Here is a 19,463-nt window from a genome sequence, read left to right on the forward strand (position 1 = left end):
AGCAGAAAAAAAAAAAAAAAAAGGGAAGCTTCTTTTTTTTTTGTGTGTGATTTTCTGACATGTTAGAAAATAACAATGTTGGGGGTCTTTGATCTGAGACCATCCTTTCTCCAAGGACTCTTTCCAGACTGCGGTATTATCAGAATCTAAGACACAACTGATAGCAGATGGCTAATGGTGAAATTTACTTTTAAGAAAGATAATTGGATTTTTTTTTTAATTAATCGTTCTTGTATTTTTCTTCCACAGCACACTCAAGAGGGCTTTAGATACCTTTAAGCAACGTAAGTACTAATTATATAGGAATCAGAGCTAACTTGCTGCATATGTAAAGCTGCTGTAAAGCTGAATTAATTATAACAGTCCATGTTTCCTTTTCAGAGAAATCCCCTGTCCAATTTTCATACTAATGAACCAAAATAGCAGGGACCTTGGCCTTGCACTTTCAGCTCGCTAACATCTCTCCCCGTTTCCCTGCCTACCGCTGTCCTCTTGTCACTGACAGTTCGCTCTTCTCAGTCACCTGCTCCCCCAGCTGAGATCTCACACAAGCGGCGTGATTCCCTGAGCTGCGCATGTGCAGCAACATCCTGAGGATATTGCGAGCGTTGAACAATTGATGTGCACATGTGCCGCCCCAGCGAATGACTGTTCTTGTGCGAGATCTTGGGCGAGGGAGTGGGTAACTAAGAGAAGAGTGAACTGTCACTTAGTGATAAGAGGCTGGTGAGGAAAATGGTAAAATGACTGGAGAGCTGTCAGTGCAGGGCCAAACCAAGGTTTATTAGCAAAAAAAATGGACACCACATTCTTCAGCCCAGCGTGTGATACAGTCCGCTTATTTAATCCCAGTGTGTGATATGGTGTGCAGCACCAGCTACCAGAATCAGTACGGTCAGCCTTCCTCGGTGACACCATCCACATCTCAGTATCACTTTGTAGTAACCAACTAAATGTCTCTAGACCGAGATCCTTAACTTCATCCTTCCTTAACCTTTTGCAAACACCCAAAAGGCGTGGCGAGAAGTGACATCACGCACATGTGATCAGAACCTGCCCACTTTTGCAGCAGTCATAATGTGAGTCAGCTGTACACTAGATTTCCATGGCACATTTCAGCAGCTGCCCCCCTTAGTGTTTAAAAGTGGAAAATATACAATATTTTACAATTATTTTTTATATTTTATACCATTTAAAACTTTTTTTTTTATTAGAAGATTAATTCTTAAATTTTTTTATTTCAATAGCTGCAAAAAAATGTAGATGACACACTCCCTTTAAAGGCGTTTTCTAGGCATCACTCCTAGAATACTTTTGTCTTTTTTGGGGGGATAAAAGTATTTACCAGGATTTCGTAAAATTTGTTTAACAATAGGCTATGCGATAACATAATAAAATAATTCATGTATCAAATCCCCCACGCCGCTCTATGGTCACACCAATCCTTCAACTATATCATATACAGCACCTTGCTGCTGAGGCCAGTGATTGGCTGCAGCGGTCATGTGAATCCTCAGCTGCATGAGAACCGCTGCCGGACAGGCTAGGAGCACCGGACCGTCAGTGCAGAAATGGTTAGGAAGTGGAAAAGTGAATTAGGATTATTTCATTATGTTAGAGAGAAACTTTTGCAGAATAAACCGTCCTGTGTGAACACGAGGAATAATATGATTTCTGGCTGTGGCTGGTATAAAAGCTTTAAATAAGGTTATTACAGTTGATAAATTTGCCTGTGTCCTTATCCTATTTGGGATCAGCTGCATCATTAACTGTTTTATATGACACAAGAAAGGTATTTTATTATCAGGCAAATTATGAGAAAAGGGAAGTGATCAGTAGGGGCAGTTAACTTCCTATTTCCACACAAGGGTCCAGAGTGGCAGCTGTTCTCTTATAAAGGAAGCCTAAACCCAGAAATTCATGTAAAAAAGCCACGGAGACACCATCACGTGTTTCTCAACGCAAGCAATGAATAGCCAGGTCTTTCACCGGGAAGGAACAACCACGGGAAGGGCAGCATCCAATAAAGGAAAACCACCTATGCCAAAACATGGTATCCATCCACAGACAGCTTTTTTTTTTCCTCAGATGGGACGTTCCACAGTCAGGTAACCAAAACTATAAGGAACTCAGTACCCAAAACAGCGTGCCACATACTCAGTGCACCCGCTATTCCCATCATCATTGGAAAACACAACCAAAAAAACACCTCAAGATACATTAACAAAATGTTTCCACTTTTTAGTCTTCCAAATTCCCTCTCCTCCTTTGATCACACACAAAACAAAAATACAATTTTCCCAAAATAATTTTTATACAATTTTTAACCTCAATATCCTTCCTTTTAAACACATACACATTCCTCACATCCCACAAAACCTCTTTTATACATGCCATCATCAACCACAATACTCTCTCCTTCTCCCCACACATACCCAATCCAAACATAAAAAGCTCAAAAGACAACAGATTTACCTCACACAGCTCCTTACACAAACGACCCAGACCTGCAATCACACTTCTAGCATACTGACAATTCCAAAACAAATGCACCACACTCTCACTCCCACCACATCCACTCCTCGGACACTTCTCACTCCTCACTAATCCCCGATTTTTGAGAAACTCCCTCACCGGCAACACCCCATGCAATGACTGCCATACAATCTCACTCTGCCTATTTGTCATACCATTCACACGTACCTTCTTCCATACTTTCTGCACATCATCCCCTCTTACCATTTTAAAATCTGGCAAGGACAGCCTATGGGCTCGTCCTACAATAATGTCACATTCCATCTCTCTACACTCAATCATCTTATATACAGCTTTCTTCTTTTCTAACAATCTCACATCCACATCACAAAGTTCATACTTCACTAGAAATTTGTAAACCCACACATACCACACAGGAACCTCAAAAGCCACTGGGCTCCTAAGATCTCTTTCACGCCATTTCAAACGAAACAATAAATTTCCAAACAAAAACCTGCACATACATGCATACTTCCCATCCATCCTAATCACACCTAGTACAAACACCATAATATTCACGCCGAAAAAAACATTCAAATTTGGGAAACCCAGTCCCCCCTTATCCAAACTCTTCATAACAATCTCTCTCCTCGCACGCTCCATACATGAACCCCAAAAAAAGACAAACAAAACCCTATTTAATCTTCTAATACACATGCAGCTTGGTGGAAAAACCATCGCAACATACAAAAAAATAGGTAACACAACACTCTTAATAACTAAAATTTTACCGAAAAACGTAAGATCCCTCAAACTCCAAAAATTTTACTTACGCTCCACTCTCTCTCTCACATCCACCCAGCTTTCCTCTCCATCCAATTTCTCTGAAAGTTTCACACCCAAAACCTTTATCGATCCACTCACCACATTCACTCCAACATCATCGCTCAGACTCCTTCCCCCAAAATTCTTACTCTTCTCCCAATTCACTTTAAAAGCAGATGCTCCACAAAAAATAGAAACCAACAACTTCACACGCCGTACCGAACACTCTGAATCACACAGCACACACACATCATCCATATAGCCACTCATCTTCCATTCTCTCCCCCCACCCCCGGGTACTTGCACACCCCGAATCACCTTATCTTTTCTTAACAGACATAACAAAGGCTCAATTGCGCAAATAAAAACGATAGGGGACAAAGGACACCCCTGCCGAACACTCGAAAATACATTTACTCTCCTCCCCACATTTCCATTCAACAACACACAACTATAAATATTCTTATACAAACTTCTCACTCTCTCAACAAACTCAGAAGGAAACCCCATCTTCACCAACACACTAAACAAAAAACCATGCGCCAATCTATCATACGCCTTCTCAAAATCCAAACTCAACACATACACCCCTTTCTTACGATTCATGCAGTCCCACAAACAATCTCTCAGCATACACAAACTTCCATGTATTCGTCTTCCAGGTACCGCACAACATTGCTCCTCACCCACCACACTCCCAACCACGCCACGCATCCTGTTAGCCAAAAGTTTCGCATAAATCTTATAATCACAATTTAGCAATGTGATCGGCCTCCAATTTTTTAGATTTTTCAAATCACCTTTTTTTGGCAATAACACAACCACCCCTGCACGCATACCATTTGCCACCTCTGCATTTGCCCACATATACTTACATTCATCCACAAAATCCTTCCCAATCACATCCCACATCACACGATAAAATTCCACCGGTAGACCATCCTCCCCCGGCGTTTTATTCAGCGCCATGCTACACACCACCTTCCATACTTCTTCACCCGTCACCTCACCCATCAAACTTTCCCTTTCTATCCTATTCAAACTATTTTCCAAAACACTCAACACCTCACCCTCCAAACCTTCATCCCTCCATTTCACAGCATACAAATCATCATAAAACTTTGCCACTTCCTCACACAAGTCCACGCCACTGACTTCATTTCCATCCATCCCATTCAAAACACTCATACTCGGTCTCTTCCCAAAAACTTTTTTAAAGAAAAAACGCGAACACTTCTCATTCTTCTCCAAATTCTCTAATTTGGCCCTATACACAATACTCCTCCCTCTTTCTAACAAAAAATCATTCACTTCTTTTTTCACTTTCACTAAATCTTCACTCACATCCATCCCTCCCGCCCTCAACTTATACAACAAACTCAATCTTGCATTTAAAAAAACAAACCGTTCTCTCTTTGCAGCCGCACACTTGTACCCGAGTTTTTTTAAAAAAACTCTTGGTTTTCCATTTAACCCAATCCCACCATTCACACACATTTCTGAAATCACTCCTGCACCCACACCACTCTGCATAATGTCTTTCATACTCCTCTCTCACCCCCCCTCCTTCCAGCAAAGTCACATTCAACTTCCACACACCTTTCCCAGCCACCTCATTAACATGCAAATCCAATTCACACTTCATACACACATGATCCGAAAAAAACACCCTCTCCTGTGCATAACTAACAGGAATCAGATTTTTTGAAACAAAACAATAGTCCAATCTAGACTCCACCCTCCCACTGTCAGAAAAAAACGTATTTAACAACGGAGTTATCTTGCATGCCCGCTGCATATCCTTTAAACCAAAATCACTCACCATATCCATTAACACTTTCCCTGACGCATCGACATTCACACTTCCCACATCACAGTTCATATCACCCACTATCACAACCTGCACTCTTCCTGGAATAAAAACTTAATTTTTTCAAATAAAACTCTACGCTCCTGTTTTTCCGCAGGCGCATATACATTAATAACGCAAAAACGAACATTTCTAATCTCAAAATTAGCCAACACACACCTTCCAACCTCAATCACCATATAGTCACACAAACTCACATCATTTCCCTTCACCAAAAAACCCACGCCATCATTTTTATTACAGGCACTCCCTGACCACACAGACGCACCACGAGGCCATTCACTCCCCTTCACACCATCCACAATCCCACACTCCTGCAGACAAAAAATTCCTGCATTTTGGGTTGCAAAAAAATCCAAAATGGCCGCCCGCCGCAACCTACTTTTAAAGACCCTCACATATTGTGATATGATTACAAAACCCATCACATGCACAAAAAAATACTAAAAAAAACAACCTACGAACATGACATTACTCAACTTACATGAAAAACACAAAAAACAAAAAACATTTTTAAAGGCAAATTCTATATACAAAACCACCTACCTACTGAAATAATAGCACAGCACTGCCACTGTCTTCCTCCACCATCTGCGCTGAGCAGCTTTCAGAGCCGCTGACCTCCATACACTCCTCCACACGCGTCTTCTTCTGCCCAACCTTCCTCTGGGGCCCTCCACCTTCACGAACCTCAGAGTCACAGATTTCCCCACCACCCTCCCTGGGACACTTTCTACCTCCAGGCTCCTCTTCTGAGGAAAAAACGCCAATGCTTCCTGGATCAGAATCAAGAATCAACGATGCAGCCATCTCCTCCACCCCAGAAGTGTTAAAATCCATCAAAACACCCAACTCCTCAGCTTTGGTAACTGGGGCCTCCTTTTTTTTTATTTTTAACCATAGCACGCTCTTCACGCTTTGTGGCTCTCCAGAATAACTTGTCCTCTAGCTCCTCCTTTCAGCCTCCTTGTCCTCCTGCCATTTATCCCGCCGTCTCTCAATCATAGAGGGCGGATTTACCTCAGCGCTTTGTTGTGCAGATGCCTCGCTTTCCTCCCGCTTCCTCTCCTCCTGCCGTTTCTTGACCTCCTCCTCTCTCTTTTTTTTCTCCTCCTGCCTCCGCTCCTCCTCACGTTTCTTTTCTTCCTCCTCCCGCCTCTCCTTCTCTCTAGTTGGCCTCCCTGGCCAACCATATGGACAGTCCTTATACTGGTGCCCTGTATTACCACACTGGTCACATTCACGTGGCATCGGACACTGAGCCGCCGCATGGCCTTCTTGCTTACAGTTACGACAAACCATGCTCTTCTCACACGTGTTCTGTAAGGCTACATTCACATTTGCGTTGCGTCGGGCGCAGGTTCGGCAATGCATAGCGACGCATGCGTCATGCGCCCCTATATTTAACATGGGGGCGCATGGACATGCGTTGTCTTGCGTTTTGTGACGCATGCGTCATTTTTGGCGCAAGCATCAGGGCGCAGAGGACGCTGCATGATGCAGTTTTTTTGCGCCAAAATCATGCCAAAAATGGACGCATGCGTCACAAAGCAATGCGTTTTGCATGCGTTGTGCGTTGCGTCGCTGACGCAACGCCCAACAGCGCAAATGTGAACGTAGCCTAAGTGCCCACATTGGAAACACTTCCTGCAGTATAGAGGCTGCTCTGCATACAACAGAAAGCCCCTATGACCCGCCACTGAAAAGTTCGCCGGGGGATGGGTGAAACCTCCCAAACAACTTGGGTCTTTCCTCAGTTTCACACGAAACACATATTTATAATTAAAAATGCCCAAACAATTTCTCTGTTTCTCTCCACCCTTCACATATTCGCAGTACCGAGCCAGGAACTGCTCCAGCAGACTTACTTCTGTGTAAGGATTGTACACGGTAACAGTCACTACTTTCTCCATGAGCCCAAACAGAGGCTCCACTCGCACTCCCTCCAGGCATGGGTCACCATCATGGCTTCTGAACCACTCAAAGACAGTTAGACAGCAAGGCTCACTCACAAAGGTAACATCATATGTACCCTGGTTGTGAAACTCGTTCACACTGAAGATATCAGTCCGATGAGCTCCAGCCTTTCCCTCCAGCAGGTCACGAACCACATACACCACGTTGTTTCTGGCACCACCTTCCACCACCACACGAATCGTATTCTTGATAAACATCTTCAGTCTTCACTGCCGATACAATTACCGCAGACAAAAATTAGCAGCACGCTGCCAAGAAATACTCGCACCCTCTGACCGCGACACAAGATCGCAGCCAAAAGGCCGAGGAGCAATCCCACCCACAGACAGCTGATTTGGGGTATTTGCCCCTCATCAGTGTGGAGTAGGAAACTGGCTATTAGGAGCAGTGCCTAGTGAAAAGACTATAAACATGAGGATGAATGACCTCGGGGAGATCAAAACATCCAACACTGCGGAGACACCATCACGTGTTTCTCAACACAGTGATCCAGAACACTGCCCCCATCCCTAAAGGGAAATATGCAAAGGCATGTAGAAAAGCCGCGGAGACACATCACGTGTTTCTCAACGCAATGAATAGCCAGGTCTTTCACCGGGAAGGAACAACCATGGGAAGGGCAGTATCCTATAAAGTAAAACCACCTATGCCAAAACATGGTATCCATCCACAGACAGCTGTTTCGGGGGATGCTGCCCTTCCAGTGGTTGTTCCTTCCCGGTGAAAGACCTGGCTATTCATTGCTTGTGTTGAGAAACACGTGATGGTGTCTCCGCGGCTTTTCTAAATGCATTTTCATATTTCCCTTTAGGGATGGGGGCAGTGTTCTGGATCACTGCGTTGAGAAACACGTGATGGTGTCTCCGCGGTGTTGGATGTTTTGATATCTCCGAGGTTATTCATCCTTATGTTCATAGCCTTTTCACTAGGCACTGCTCCTAATAGCCAGTTTCCTACTCAACACTGATGAGGGGCAAATACCCCGAAACAGCTGTCTGTGGATGGATACCATGTTTTGGCATAGGTGGTTTTCATTTATTGGATGCTGCCCTTCCCGTGGTTGTTCCTTCCCGGTGAAAGACCTGGCTATTCATTGCTTGCGTTGAGAAACACGTGATGGTGTCTCCGCAGCTTTTCTACATGCATTTGCATATTTCCCTTTAGGGATGGGGGCAGTGTCCTGGATCACTGCGTTGAGAAACACGTGATGGTGTCTCCGCGGTGTAGGATGTTTTGATCTCCCTGAGGTCATTCATCCTCATGTTTATAACACTTTTGGCCATGACAGTATGTGGTGCTGCACTGTGATATTTCTTTAGCGCTGCTGGGGGATATTTTGAGTTGCACTGTGGTATTTGTTTAGCGCTGCTGGGGGTATTTTGTGCTCCTAGGGTGTGTAATCTATGGCTCAGGAAGGTATTTGTTTAGCGCCAATGAGGCTAATATAGGTGCTGCACAGTGCAATTTTCCATGATGGCGACCTGACATCATCGTATATTAGCTTATGATGTCCGAGCTAATAGCTGCTGTCAGGAAAAGTTCAGTATGCACCATACTCATTAAACAGTACAAAAAGGTCCACTTAATAACAATGTACATGGCCCTTTTGGGTCAGGAGTTCACCTTCTATCACATTCAAGTTACAACTAACACAATAACCGTAATTTCCACATCGTTCAGAATGGCTTGGCTTGAGATAAGGTTGTTGTTGGATGGTTACCGAGAAGATCTAGCGCGACAGAAGTGTGGCAATGACTGTTCTGTTTCCTTTAATTAGATGTTTATTTTTTGCCAGAAATCGACAATATCGGTCAGTGTCACATTCAGTTGGCTCAGACTCTACGAGAAGAAGCCAAGAGAATGGAGGAGTTCAGGGAGCGGCAGAAATCCGAGCGGAAGAAGGTGAGAACGTCGCCAACCACATCAGTGACCTGTACAGGGCACTGTCCTCCTGGATGTTATGTACCGACTGATGTAGTTGGTAATGGAAGCGTCCAGTGGTCGGGTCATGCTGGGAGCTGTAGTGTCCTGTGTGTACAGTATGATGTCCAGTTGTCAGACCATACTGGGAGGTGTAGTGTCCTGCGTATACAGTATGATGTCCATTGTCAGGTCATGCATAGAGTCCCATTGAGCCTCCTCCGGTGGCTAAAGGCGTCTATTGCCGACAGCCTTAATCATCCTCTGCAGCCTGTGAGGGGGTCACGTCCATTACAGTAAGGGTATGTGTCCACGTTCAGGATTGCATCAGGATTTGGTCAGGATCTTATGCAGGTAAAATCCTGACCAAATCTGCTCCTGAGGTCACTGGCAGGTCACCTGCGTTGTTCTTGCGTTGTTTGCGCATTGTAAGGACATGCTGCGTTCTGAAAAGACGCGCCACATGTCCGTTTCCGCGGGTCTGCCGCATGTGTCTTTTAATGCATAGTGGAGACGGGATTTCATGAAATCCCCTCCACTATGCTGTAACATCTGGACGCTGCGTGTTTGACACTGCGGCTCTACGCAGCGTCAAACACACAGCGTTTCCTGAACGTGGAAACATACCCTAATAGTCCTAGGGTTTACATATTAACAATGACATGTAACTGACAGGAATGGGCTATAGGGGCGAAACGAACACCCTGAACTCTTTTTAGTCACAAGGAGATAGTGAGGCGAAGTGCAGAGCGAGTTTCCTCTTTCACCATATGTAAGGTGCCAACAGTCAGACGATCAGTTGACGATGGAGAACTAGACGCTTCTGCTGCTCGTATCTAGATACAGATAATGAACATGTCTGCAATGAGTTGCAAGAAAAGCTTCCTCATGTTCATGTAATGTTGATTAAAGGGTAAGTGCAATAATTACAAATGGCTACCAATCCAAAGAATAGGGGAAAACCTGCAGATTGGTGGGGTATGACTGCGGAGACTCACACCGATCCCAAAACTGGGGGTCTGAAATTGCGTATCTGCAGCCAACTCTGAGTCTCGACAAAGCACCACCACTACATTAATTCCGTATGAGATTGCAGGACATAAAGCAGAGTGCAGCCCTCCTCTCTATGGCAGATGTCTAGAATGAAGGACCATTTGGAGCCCTGTTCTCATGAACAGGAGATTCCTTTTAAGACCAGGAAGTGGTTAAAATATGTTAATTTTGCTCCAGCCCTCTTCTGTCCCTCTGCATAGCTGCACACCCAACTCTCTCAAATCCGGTCTACATATCCTAAAATGACCCAATCAGATATCAAACTCTAAAGACCTTTCACAATTGCCTCTGGTTTTTGAGAGTATAGTATCAGATAGATATGGTGGAAACCAGTGTAAGAAGCCTCTTCTTACCTTAGCACTCCTGTTATCTCCAGTATTAGATCATATAGACAGGGTGGACAGCAGTGTGAGCAGCCTCTTCTTACCTTAGCATTCCTGATATCTCCAGTATTAGATCATATAGACAGGGTGGACAGCAGTGTGAGCATCCTCTTCTTACCTCAGCATTCCTGGTATCTCTAGTATTAGATCATATAGACAGTGTGGACAGCAGTGTGAGCAGCCTCTTCTTACCTTAGCATTCCTGATATCTCCAGTATTAGATCATATAGACAGGGTGGACAGCAGTGTGAGCATCCTCTTCTTACCTCAGCATTCCTGGTATCTCTAGTATTAGATCATATAGACAGGGTGGACAGCAGTGTGAGCAGCCTCTTCTTACCTTAGCACTCCTGGTATCTCCAGTATTAGATCATATAGACAGGGGGACAGCAGTGTGAGCAGCCTCTTCTTACCTTAGCATTCCTGGTATCTCCAGTATTAGATCATATAAACAGGGTGGACAGCAGTGTGGGCAGACTGTTCTTGCCTCAGCACGAATGATATCTCCAGTATTAGATCAGATAGACAGCAGTGTGAGCAGCCTCTTCTTGCCTCAGCACGCCTGATATCTCCAGTATTAGATAATATAGACATAGTGGACAGCAGAGTGATCAGCCTATTCTTACCTCAGCACTCCTGATATCTCCAGTATTAGATCAGATTGGGTGGACAGCAGTGTGAGCAGCTTCTTCTTACCTCAGCACGCCTGATATCTCCAGTATTAGATCAGATAGACAGGGTGGACAGCAGTGTGAGCAGCCTATTCTTACCTCAGCACTCCTGATATCTCCAGTATTAGATCAGATAGACAGTGTGGATAGCAGTGTGAGCAGCCTATTCTTACCTCAGCACTCCTGATATCTCCAGTATTAGATCAGATAGACCGGGTGGACAGCAGTGTGAGCAGCCTATTCTTACCTCAGCACTCCTGATATCTCCAGTATTAGATCAGATAGACAGGGTGGACAGCAGTGTGAGCAGCCTATTCTTACCTCAGCACTCCTGATATCTCCAGTATTAGATCAGATAGACAGGGTGGACAGCAATGTGAGCAGCCTCTTCTTGCCTCAGCACTCCTGATATCTCCAGTATTAGATCAGATTTGGTGGACAGCAGTGTGAGCAGCCTCTTCTTACCTCAGCACGCCTGATATCTCTAGTACTAGATCATATAGTCAGGGTGGACAGCAGTGTGGGCAGCCTCTTCTCTCATCAGCACTCTTGGTATCTCTAGTATTAGATCAGATAGACAGGGTGGACAGTAGAGTGAGCAGCCTCTTTCCACAGCACTCCAGGTAACTGAGTATTACATCAGAACACCCCATGGGAGAACATCTTCCTTCACATGAAGGCAGAGGCAGTTATTCTTGCTGCACATGCTCACAGGCATCAATACTAACATTCTAGTAGAGGATTCCGTCATTATAACAAGACGATTGCCATTTTAATTATACAGTGATTATGTCACTAGAAAAAGCGAGTTTTGTTTCTTATTTAAAAGGTATTTAAAATGTATGTATAATTAATTTTCCTTCTAATGATAGGAATATCCCTTTAAAGCATAATCTGATTTTATGCACACCGGACAGATGAGTCAGGTCTTTCAGAGGGCGTGCAGATCTCGGTAGCGGCTCACTACTTTGGACACCAGAGCCTGGTCCTGAGCAGGAAAATCCACTCCATAATATCCTTAATAAAGAAGCCTACAGATGGATAAAGAGTCGCCTGGTTGTTACAGTGGCATGTAAAAGTTTGGACACCCCTAGTCAAAACTACTGTTATTGTGAACAGTTAATCAAGATTAAGCTTAAATGATCTATAAAAGGCCTAAAGTTAAAGATGACACATTTCCTTTGTATTTTAGGCACAATAAATAAATAAATTATATGTTTACATTTTAAAAATTGCAAAAAGGAAAATAGTAGATGGAAAGGTTTGGGCACCCTGCATGGTTAGTACTTAGTAGCACCCCCTTTTGCAAGTATCACAGCTTGTGCCATTTGTAGCCAGCCAAGAGTCTTTCTATTCTAGTATGAGGGATTTTCATCCATTCTTACTTTGAAAATCCTTCCAGTTCTGTGAGATTCCTGGATCGTCTTGCATCCTCTGCTATTTTGAGGTCTAGCCACAGATTTTTCAATAATGTTCAACTCAGGGGACTGTGAGGGCCATTGTAAAACCTTCACCTTGCGCCTTTTGAGGTCATCTATTATGGATTTTGACATGTGTTTAGGGTCATTATCCATTTGTAGAAGCCATCCTCTTTTCAACTTCATTTTTTACAGATGGTGTTATATTTGCATCAAAAATTTGTTGAAATTTCATTGAATCCATTCTTCCCTCTACCCGTGAACTGTTTCCCATGCCATTGGCTGCAACACAAACCCAAAGCTTGATTAATTCACCCCCATGCTTAACCCCTTCATGACCTGAGGTATTTTCGTTTTTGTGTTTTCATTTTTTGCTCCCCTTCTTCCCAGAGCCATAACTTTTTATTTTTCGGTCAATATGGCAATGTGAGGACTTGTTTTTGAGGGACAAGTTGTACTTTTGAATGACACCATTGGTGATAATATATCATGTACTGGAAAATGGGAAAAAAGAAAAATCCAACTGCGGTGAAATTGCAAAAAAGTGCAATTCCAGAGTTTTTTTTTTTTTTTTTCTTCACAATGTTCAGTAAATCTGAAACTAAATCTGACCTGCGATTATGATTCTCCAGGTCATTACGAGTTAATAGACACCAAACATGTCAAGGTTCTTTTTTATTTAAGTGGTGAAAAAAATCAAAACTTTGTTAAAAAAAAAAAACGGTGCCATTTTCCAAGACCTGTAGAGTCTCCATTTTTCATGATCTTGGGCTGGGTGAGGGCTTACTTTTTGCGCGCCGAGCTGGCATTTTTATTGATACCATTTTGGTGTATATACGAACTTTTGATCGCCCGTTATTGCAATGTATCGGCAACCAAAAAAACATAATTATGAAAATTTTTTTTCTCATTACTCCGTTTAGTGATTGGGTTAATTTTTTTTTTTTATATTGATAGATCAGGCAATTCTGAATGCGGCGATACAAAATATGTGTATATTTTATTGTTTTATTTTGAATGGGGTGAAAGGGGGGTAATTTGAACTTTTTTTAAATTTCTTTTTAATATTTTTAAAAACATTTTTTTTACTTTTTGCATGATTGAATAGTCTCCATGGGAGACTAGAAGCTACAGTTGTCTGATCGGTTCTGCTACATACAGGTGATGATCAGATCGCCGGTATGTAGCAGACATACTCAATTGCTATGAGCACCAACCACCGGGCGGCGCTCATAGCAATCCAGCTATGATAACCATAGAGGTCTGCTGGAGACCTCTGGTTGTCATGCCAACCCATCGGTGACCCACGATCACGTGACAGGGTTACCGATGGGCGGGATTTCTGGCACACTTAACGGAAGCACGAGTTAAATGTCGCGGTCAGAGATTGACAGCGCATTTAACAGGTTAACAGCTGCGGGTGGATCATGATTCCACCTGTGGCTGTTAGAGGCACATGTCAGCTGTTCAAAACAGCTGACATGTGTCGGGAAAAATGTGGGCTCAGCACCGGAGCCAACATCAAAGGAAGGGATTACGACGTGGGGGCACTATTACGCCCAACATCGGAAATGGGTTAATGGTAGGTGAGACGTTCTTTCCAGAAATTCTGTGCCCTTTTGTCTCCACACATACCTTTGATCATTGTGGCCAAAGACATCTGTTTTAAACTCATCGGTCCACAGCACTTGTTTCCAAAATGCATCAGGCTTGTTTAGATATTCTTTTACATACTTCTGACGCTGAATTTTATGGTGTGCAAGCAGGAGAGGTTTTCTTCTGATGACTCTTGCATGAAGTTCATATTTGTGCAGGTGTCTCTGAACAGGAGAACAATGTACCACATCTCTGCTAAATCTTTCTTAAGGTATTTTGCAGTCAAGTGGGGGTTCTGATTTGCCTTTCTAGCAATCCTACGAGCAGCTCTCACTGAAATTTTGCTTGGTCTTTCAGACTATCTTGACCTCCACTGTTCCTGTTAACTGCCATTTCTTAGTTACATTTTGAACTGAGGAAAGGGAACTCAAGACGCTTTGCTATCTTCTTATAGCCTTCTCCTGCTTTGTGGCCCTCCATTTCCATTTTCAGAGTGTTATGCAGCTGCTTAGAAGAGCCCACGGCTGCTGTTTTTTGGCACAAGGTTAGAGGAGGATGGATTTTTATACAGCTGGGAAATTTGCATCATGTGGTCTTTCCTAATGATAAGTGAAGAGATATAACCCTAGCAGGCTGTGGAGACACAGGGGTCAGCAGGTGCTCTAGTCCACTAGCCTGAAACTGAATGGACCTGTGCTCATCCCACTGACACTGAACGCTCACTCTTCTTTTACCATGGATATAATACTACTCAAGACAGAGTGAGGGTAAAATAATATGGCAATACTTTACTGAACTACAAAACCGGAAAATAACACAGAACAGTCCCAGCAAAATGCCGAAGATGGTGCAAAATTACAGCGTCTCACCCTTCCAGTGACTCCCTAGGAAAAGAGCAGCTGTGACTTCAGAGCTTCCAGAGCCGACTACCCCCACCTGTGGCACAAACAGAGAGAAGGCAATGACAAGCTTAGGAAGCTGACAGTCCATTGAGGTACAAGGCCAGGTGACCAAAGGGTCACAACCTGGCTTCTCCAAACATCTTCATGGGGCTCAGGTGACAGTGGTTTCAAATCCTGAGTACCCCAAACGTATCCATGGGTTCAGTGATGGTCAATGGAGCAGATCTGTATTCTTTCAGCTGGGGCCATGGTCCCCTAATCTGGCATCCTGTAGGGTGTAAAATCTGTGTCCCTCGCGGTGGAGGCATGATTTCTTGGCTGCTGTTTTGTAGAGTGTTTCTGACTGTGGTTTTGTAAAGTGTCTGTGGTTCTTTGGACCTTGGGATCTCTTGGATAACCTGTTACAGAGGCATACACAAAGAGAAAAAGATATATGCACAAACTAAAGGATCACCAAATATTAACAATTTTTATTAGAGCGCAAACAAGAAATTTCAAAAACACTTAAAAAGCGTCCAGACAAATGGACTACAAAAATTGATGAGGCATCATAGTACAAAAAGCATGGGAAAAACAGGGAAGGAAAAAGGAAACTCTAAAATCTTTTTCCTTCCCTGTTTTTCCCATGCTTTTTGCTGTGATGCCTCATTTTATGTCTGTGTTTCACTGTTCCCCTCCTTTTTACCAAGCATATGTTCATTGCTTCCATCGTACTGACAGCATATGTATATAAAAGAGTTTAGTGCGTTTTTTTATGCACTGGAACCCTTTTGAATACTTTTACTTTCTTCTAATTATTGTTTACCATCTATTTTGATGGTGATATATACACTTTATCTGTTCAAATAGAGCTTAATTTCTCCATTTTTTCAATATTAGTGGGGTTTAATGACTACTGTACTTTGGCATGGGATCCTACAGGGTTTTTGCAAGGAATAATCGTTTTGAATAAATATTGATTATTGTATCAATTTCGTATATACTGTTAACTTATGGCTGATAGGACTATGAGTATTGCACTTTATATTGTTGATCAATATTTGTAGTCCATTTGTCTGGACACTTTTTAAGTGTTTTTTTTTAAATTTATTCTTTGCTCTCTAATAAAAAATTGTTAATATTTCGTGATCCTCTAGTTTGTGCATACATCTTTTTCTCCTTGTCTATTTCATTGATAGTGATATGCAGCAAGGTGATCCCATTTATATATTAGTCTTTGATGGTGCCAGCTTACACTTGTACATTTTCACTGTCACAGAGGCATATCCCACTTATATAGTTCACAACTGTTGTCCTTCAAGCCATGATCCAGAGGTCAAGAGGAAGGTGTGATGAAATTAACTTGCATTGTTTGAGTATTTAATCAATTTGCTTAGTTTGTCCTCCCTGTTTTTCAGGTCAACAAACTAGCTGGCCTGGACAATGTGTAATTAACATATTAGCAAACATCTATTGTTCAATTACCCTGCATCTCTGTCATCCAGCAAACCATCTCAATATGCTACAAGAAACCAACTTAAAAGTCAATATTGCAGGCCTATACAAACAAAAGTCAGTGTTTTCTTGACCAACCAAAGAACAAACACAAATTCAAAAGTCAACATATAGATACCAGTCTATGCCTCCTCGCTTACTGCAAATAAAAAAATTGTACTCTGTAGTGCTAAAGCACGGCTATATCAAATATGAATAGCAATACTGCTTCTAATAGGAAAAAACAGACGCTTAGAACAAGATTTGCCCAATTCATGCATGCCCAGCAGCCAACGACAAGACGGTCTCAGAACTCCTGGGAACCTACGTGTCTAGCATGAATACCTCTCTAAGACTAAAGTCTGAATCTCTGAGTAGATGCGAATACCTCTCTTTCAAGCCTGAATTTATGGGAGAGTAGGATCCGGTTGTAATTAAAAACCACCACATGATGGAGGGCGGAGTGCTCGTCAGAAAGCCAATATACAAATCACAAAAAAAGACTGACTGGCACTTCTAAGCTGGTGTGAACAGGTGCATACTAGGAGCAGCGATCTCCATATACCATAAACAAAAAAAAGTTGCACTCTGTAGTGCTAAAGCATGTCATTATGAAATATATGAATATGCATAAATTGGCCAAATTATGTGCTAAATATCTCAGTTTTTTTTCCTATTATCCAGAAGCAGTATTGCTATTCATATTTCATACTGAAATACTTTAGCACTACAGAGCGCAACTTTTTTTGGTTTACTGAAAATAGACGTCTGGATAAATAAGATTAAATGCTGTGTCGTCACATAGGTTAATTAAGGTCTGAAACCTGGGTCAAAATTATCTGAGCACACCAATCTCCAATGGTGCTCAAGCTTTTGCATAGGCCCATTTTGCTTTTTGTAACTTTTAAAATGGAAAATATGAAAATATTTTTTTTTTTGCCTAAAATACAAAGGAAATGTGTCGTCTTTAACTTCAACACTTTTAGAGATAATTTAATCTTCAACTTGCTTAACTGTTCACAAACTTTGACATGCCAATGTATACACCTCATACAGTGGAAGGTAAAATCTCAGCAGAGGCCCAGTAGGTAAAAGGTCTCAGTGTCACCTTACATTAGCCCTCAGATACTGCCAGGCAGTGAGAGCCGCTTGGTGTAAAGTTCAGAGTCAAGGACAGAATCAAACAATGGCACATCTTAGATAGATAATAAACAATGTCAATTAACCAACCATCTACAAAGATGACGAAAGGAGAACCTTCTCTGTCAGACACGGATACATATATTAAGTCTTTTCTTTGCAGATAGAAGCTGCCATGGACAACATGCACAAGCAGCGACAGCTTCAATACAAGAGGACTGTGGACGTAAGTATGGCAGGGCGGTCAGTAGTGGGTGCTTACTTGTCCTCTTACTGTAGGCACTAAGTTATGAAACTGCCTAAACCAGGGGCGGAGAACCTTTTTTTCTGCCATGGGCCATTTGGATATTTATACCATCCATTGGGGGCCGTACCTATACCAATCTATATTTGGTCACAAATTTAATTAACTCAGCCCTAATGTGATGTCTCGAACTGGTTCTCTGTGGTGCAGCTGTGATGTTAGGATTTATGGATGATGTTGCTATTCATAACTGTTTTTTCAGATTTGCCTTGGCCTAGACCAGGGGTGGGGAATCTTTTTTCTGCCAAGGGCCATTTGGATATTTATACCATCCTTCGGGGGCCGAACAAACTCCACCTACAAAGTACATCCTGACTCTGGCACTGATGTCAGGACGTAATCTTTCATTGCATGCCCTTCAGAGTTCAGTAGTGAACACTGTGTGTGTGTGTGCTAACAGAGCAAGAAGAAATTAATGAGCTGATTGTAATCAAAATACGCCTCCCTGCCCCAGAATGTGGTCCCTGAGAACCTGCTCGGAGGCCTGATAAAAGGTGATCGAGGGCCGTAAATGGCCCTGGGGCCTGAGGTTCCGCACCCCTGGCCTAGAGTGTAAGCAACTCTTTGCGATGATAAGTTTTCTAAAGAACTCGCAGCAGGAAGTTGTACCGAACCCAGATGTATTTTACACTGCAGGTCTCCTCATAGTGGGAAATTCATAACTGATCTCATTAACATTTATAGAACTAAAAAAAGAGAGCTCCGAAGTATATACATCAATTGGGAGACAGAGACTGCCGTATACATCACATAGGAGACACAGGCGCTGCATCATATATGTCAATGGAGACATTGTGCTGGGGCCTAGACGTCACAGGAGCCATGGGGCAGGGGCATAGACATCACAAGAGACATGGGGCTGCGGTATAGACATCACAGGAGACATGGGGCTGCGGTATAGACATCACAGGAGACATGGGGCTGCGGTATAGACATCACAGGAGACATGGGGCTGCGGTATAGACATCACAGGAGACATGGAGCTGCGGTATAGACATCACAGGAGACATGGGGCTGCGGTATAGACATCACAGGAGACATGGGGCTGCGGTATAGACATCACAGGAGACATGGGGCTGCGGTATAGACATCACAAGAGACATGGGGTTGCGGTATAGACATCACAGGAGACATGGAGCTGCGGTATAGACATCACAGGAGACATGGAGCTGCGGTATAGACATCACAGGAGACATGGGCCTGCGGTATAGACATCACAAGAGACATGGGGCTGCGGTATAGACATCACAGGAGGCATGGGGCTGCGGTATAGACATGACAGGAAACATGGGGCTGCGATATAGACATCACAGGAGACATGGGGCTGCGGTATAGACATCACATGAAACATGGGGCTGCGGTATAGACAACACAGGATACATGGGGCTGCGGAATAGACATCACAAGAGATATGGGGTTGCGGTATAGACATCACAGGAGGCATGGGGCTGCGGTA

General features: G+C 43.1%; 1 protein-coding gene across 2 annotated transcripts in view; it reads left to right on the plus strand.

The window, feature by feature from the left end:
* PSTPIP2 (proline-serine-threonine phosphatase interacting protein 2) overlaps window positions 1-19,463 on the plus strand; it is a 93,781-nt gene that overhangs the window by 51,552 nt on the left and 22,766 nt on the right. For both annotated transcript variants that reach the window (XR_013221161.1, XM_077283765.1), the window contains exons 4-6: window positions 250-284; window positions 8,943-9,049; window positions 17,867-17,929. Coding sequence is in view for 1 of the 2 variants with exons in the window: in XM_077283765.1 (XP_077139880.1) it covers window positions 250-284; window positions 8,943-9,049; window positions 17,867-17,929 (205 nt within the window). In the remaining variant the exon portion in view is untranslated. The remainder of the gene's footprint in view (window positions 1-249; window positions 285-8,942; window positions 9,050-17,866; window positions 17,930-19,463) is intronic.

This window comes from Ranitomeya variabilis, chromosome 1 (assembly GCF_051348905.1).
Source record: "Ranitomeya variabilis isolate aRanVar5 chromosome 1, aRanVar5.hap1, whole genome shotgun sequence".
Taxonomy (NCBI): domain Eukaryota; kingdom Metazoa; phylum Chordata; class Amphibia; order Anura; family Dendrobatidae; genus Ranitomeya; species Ranitomeya variabilis.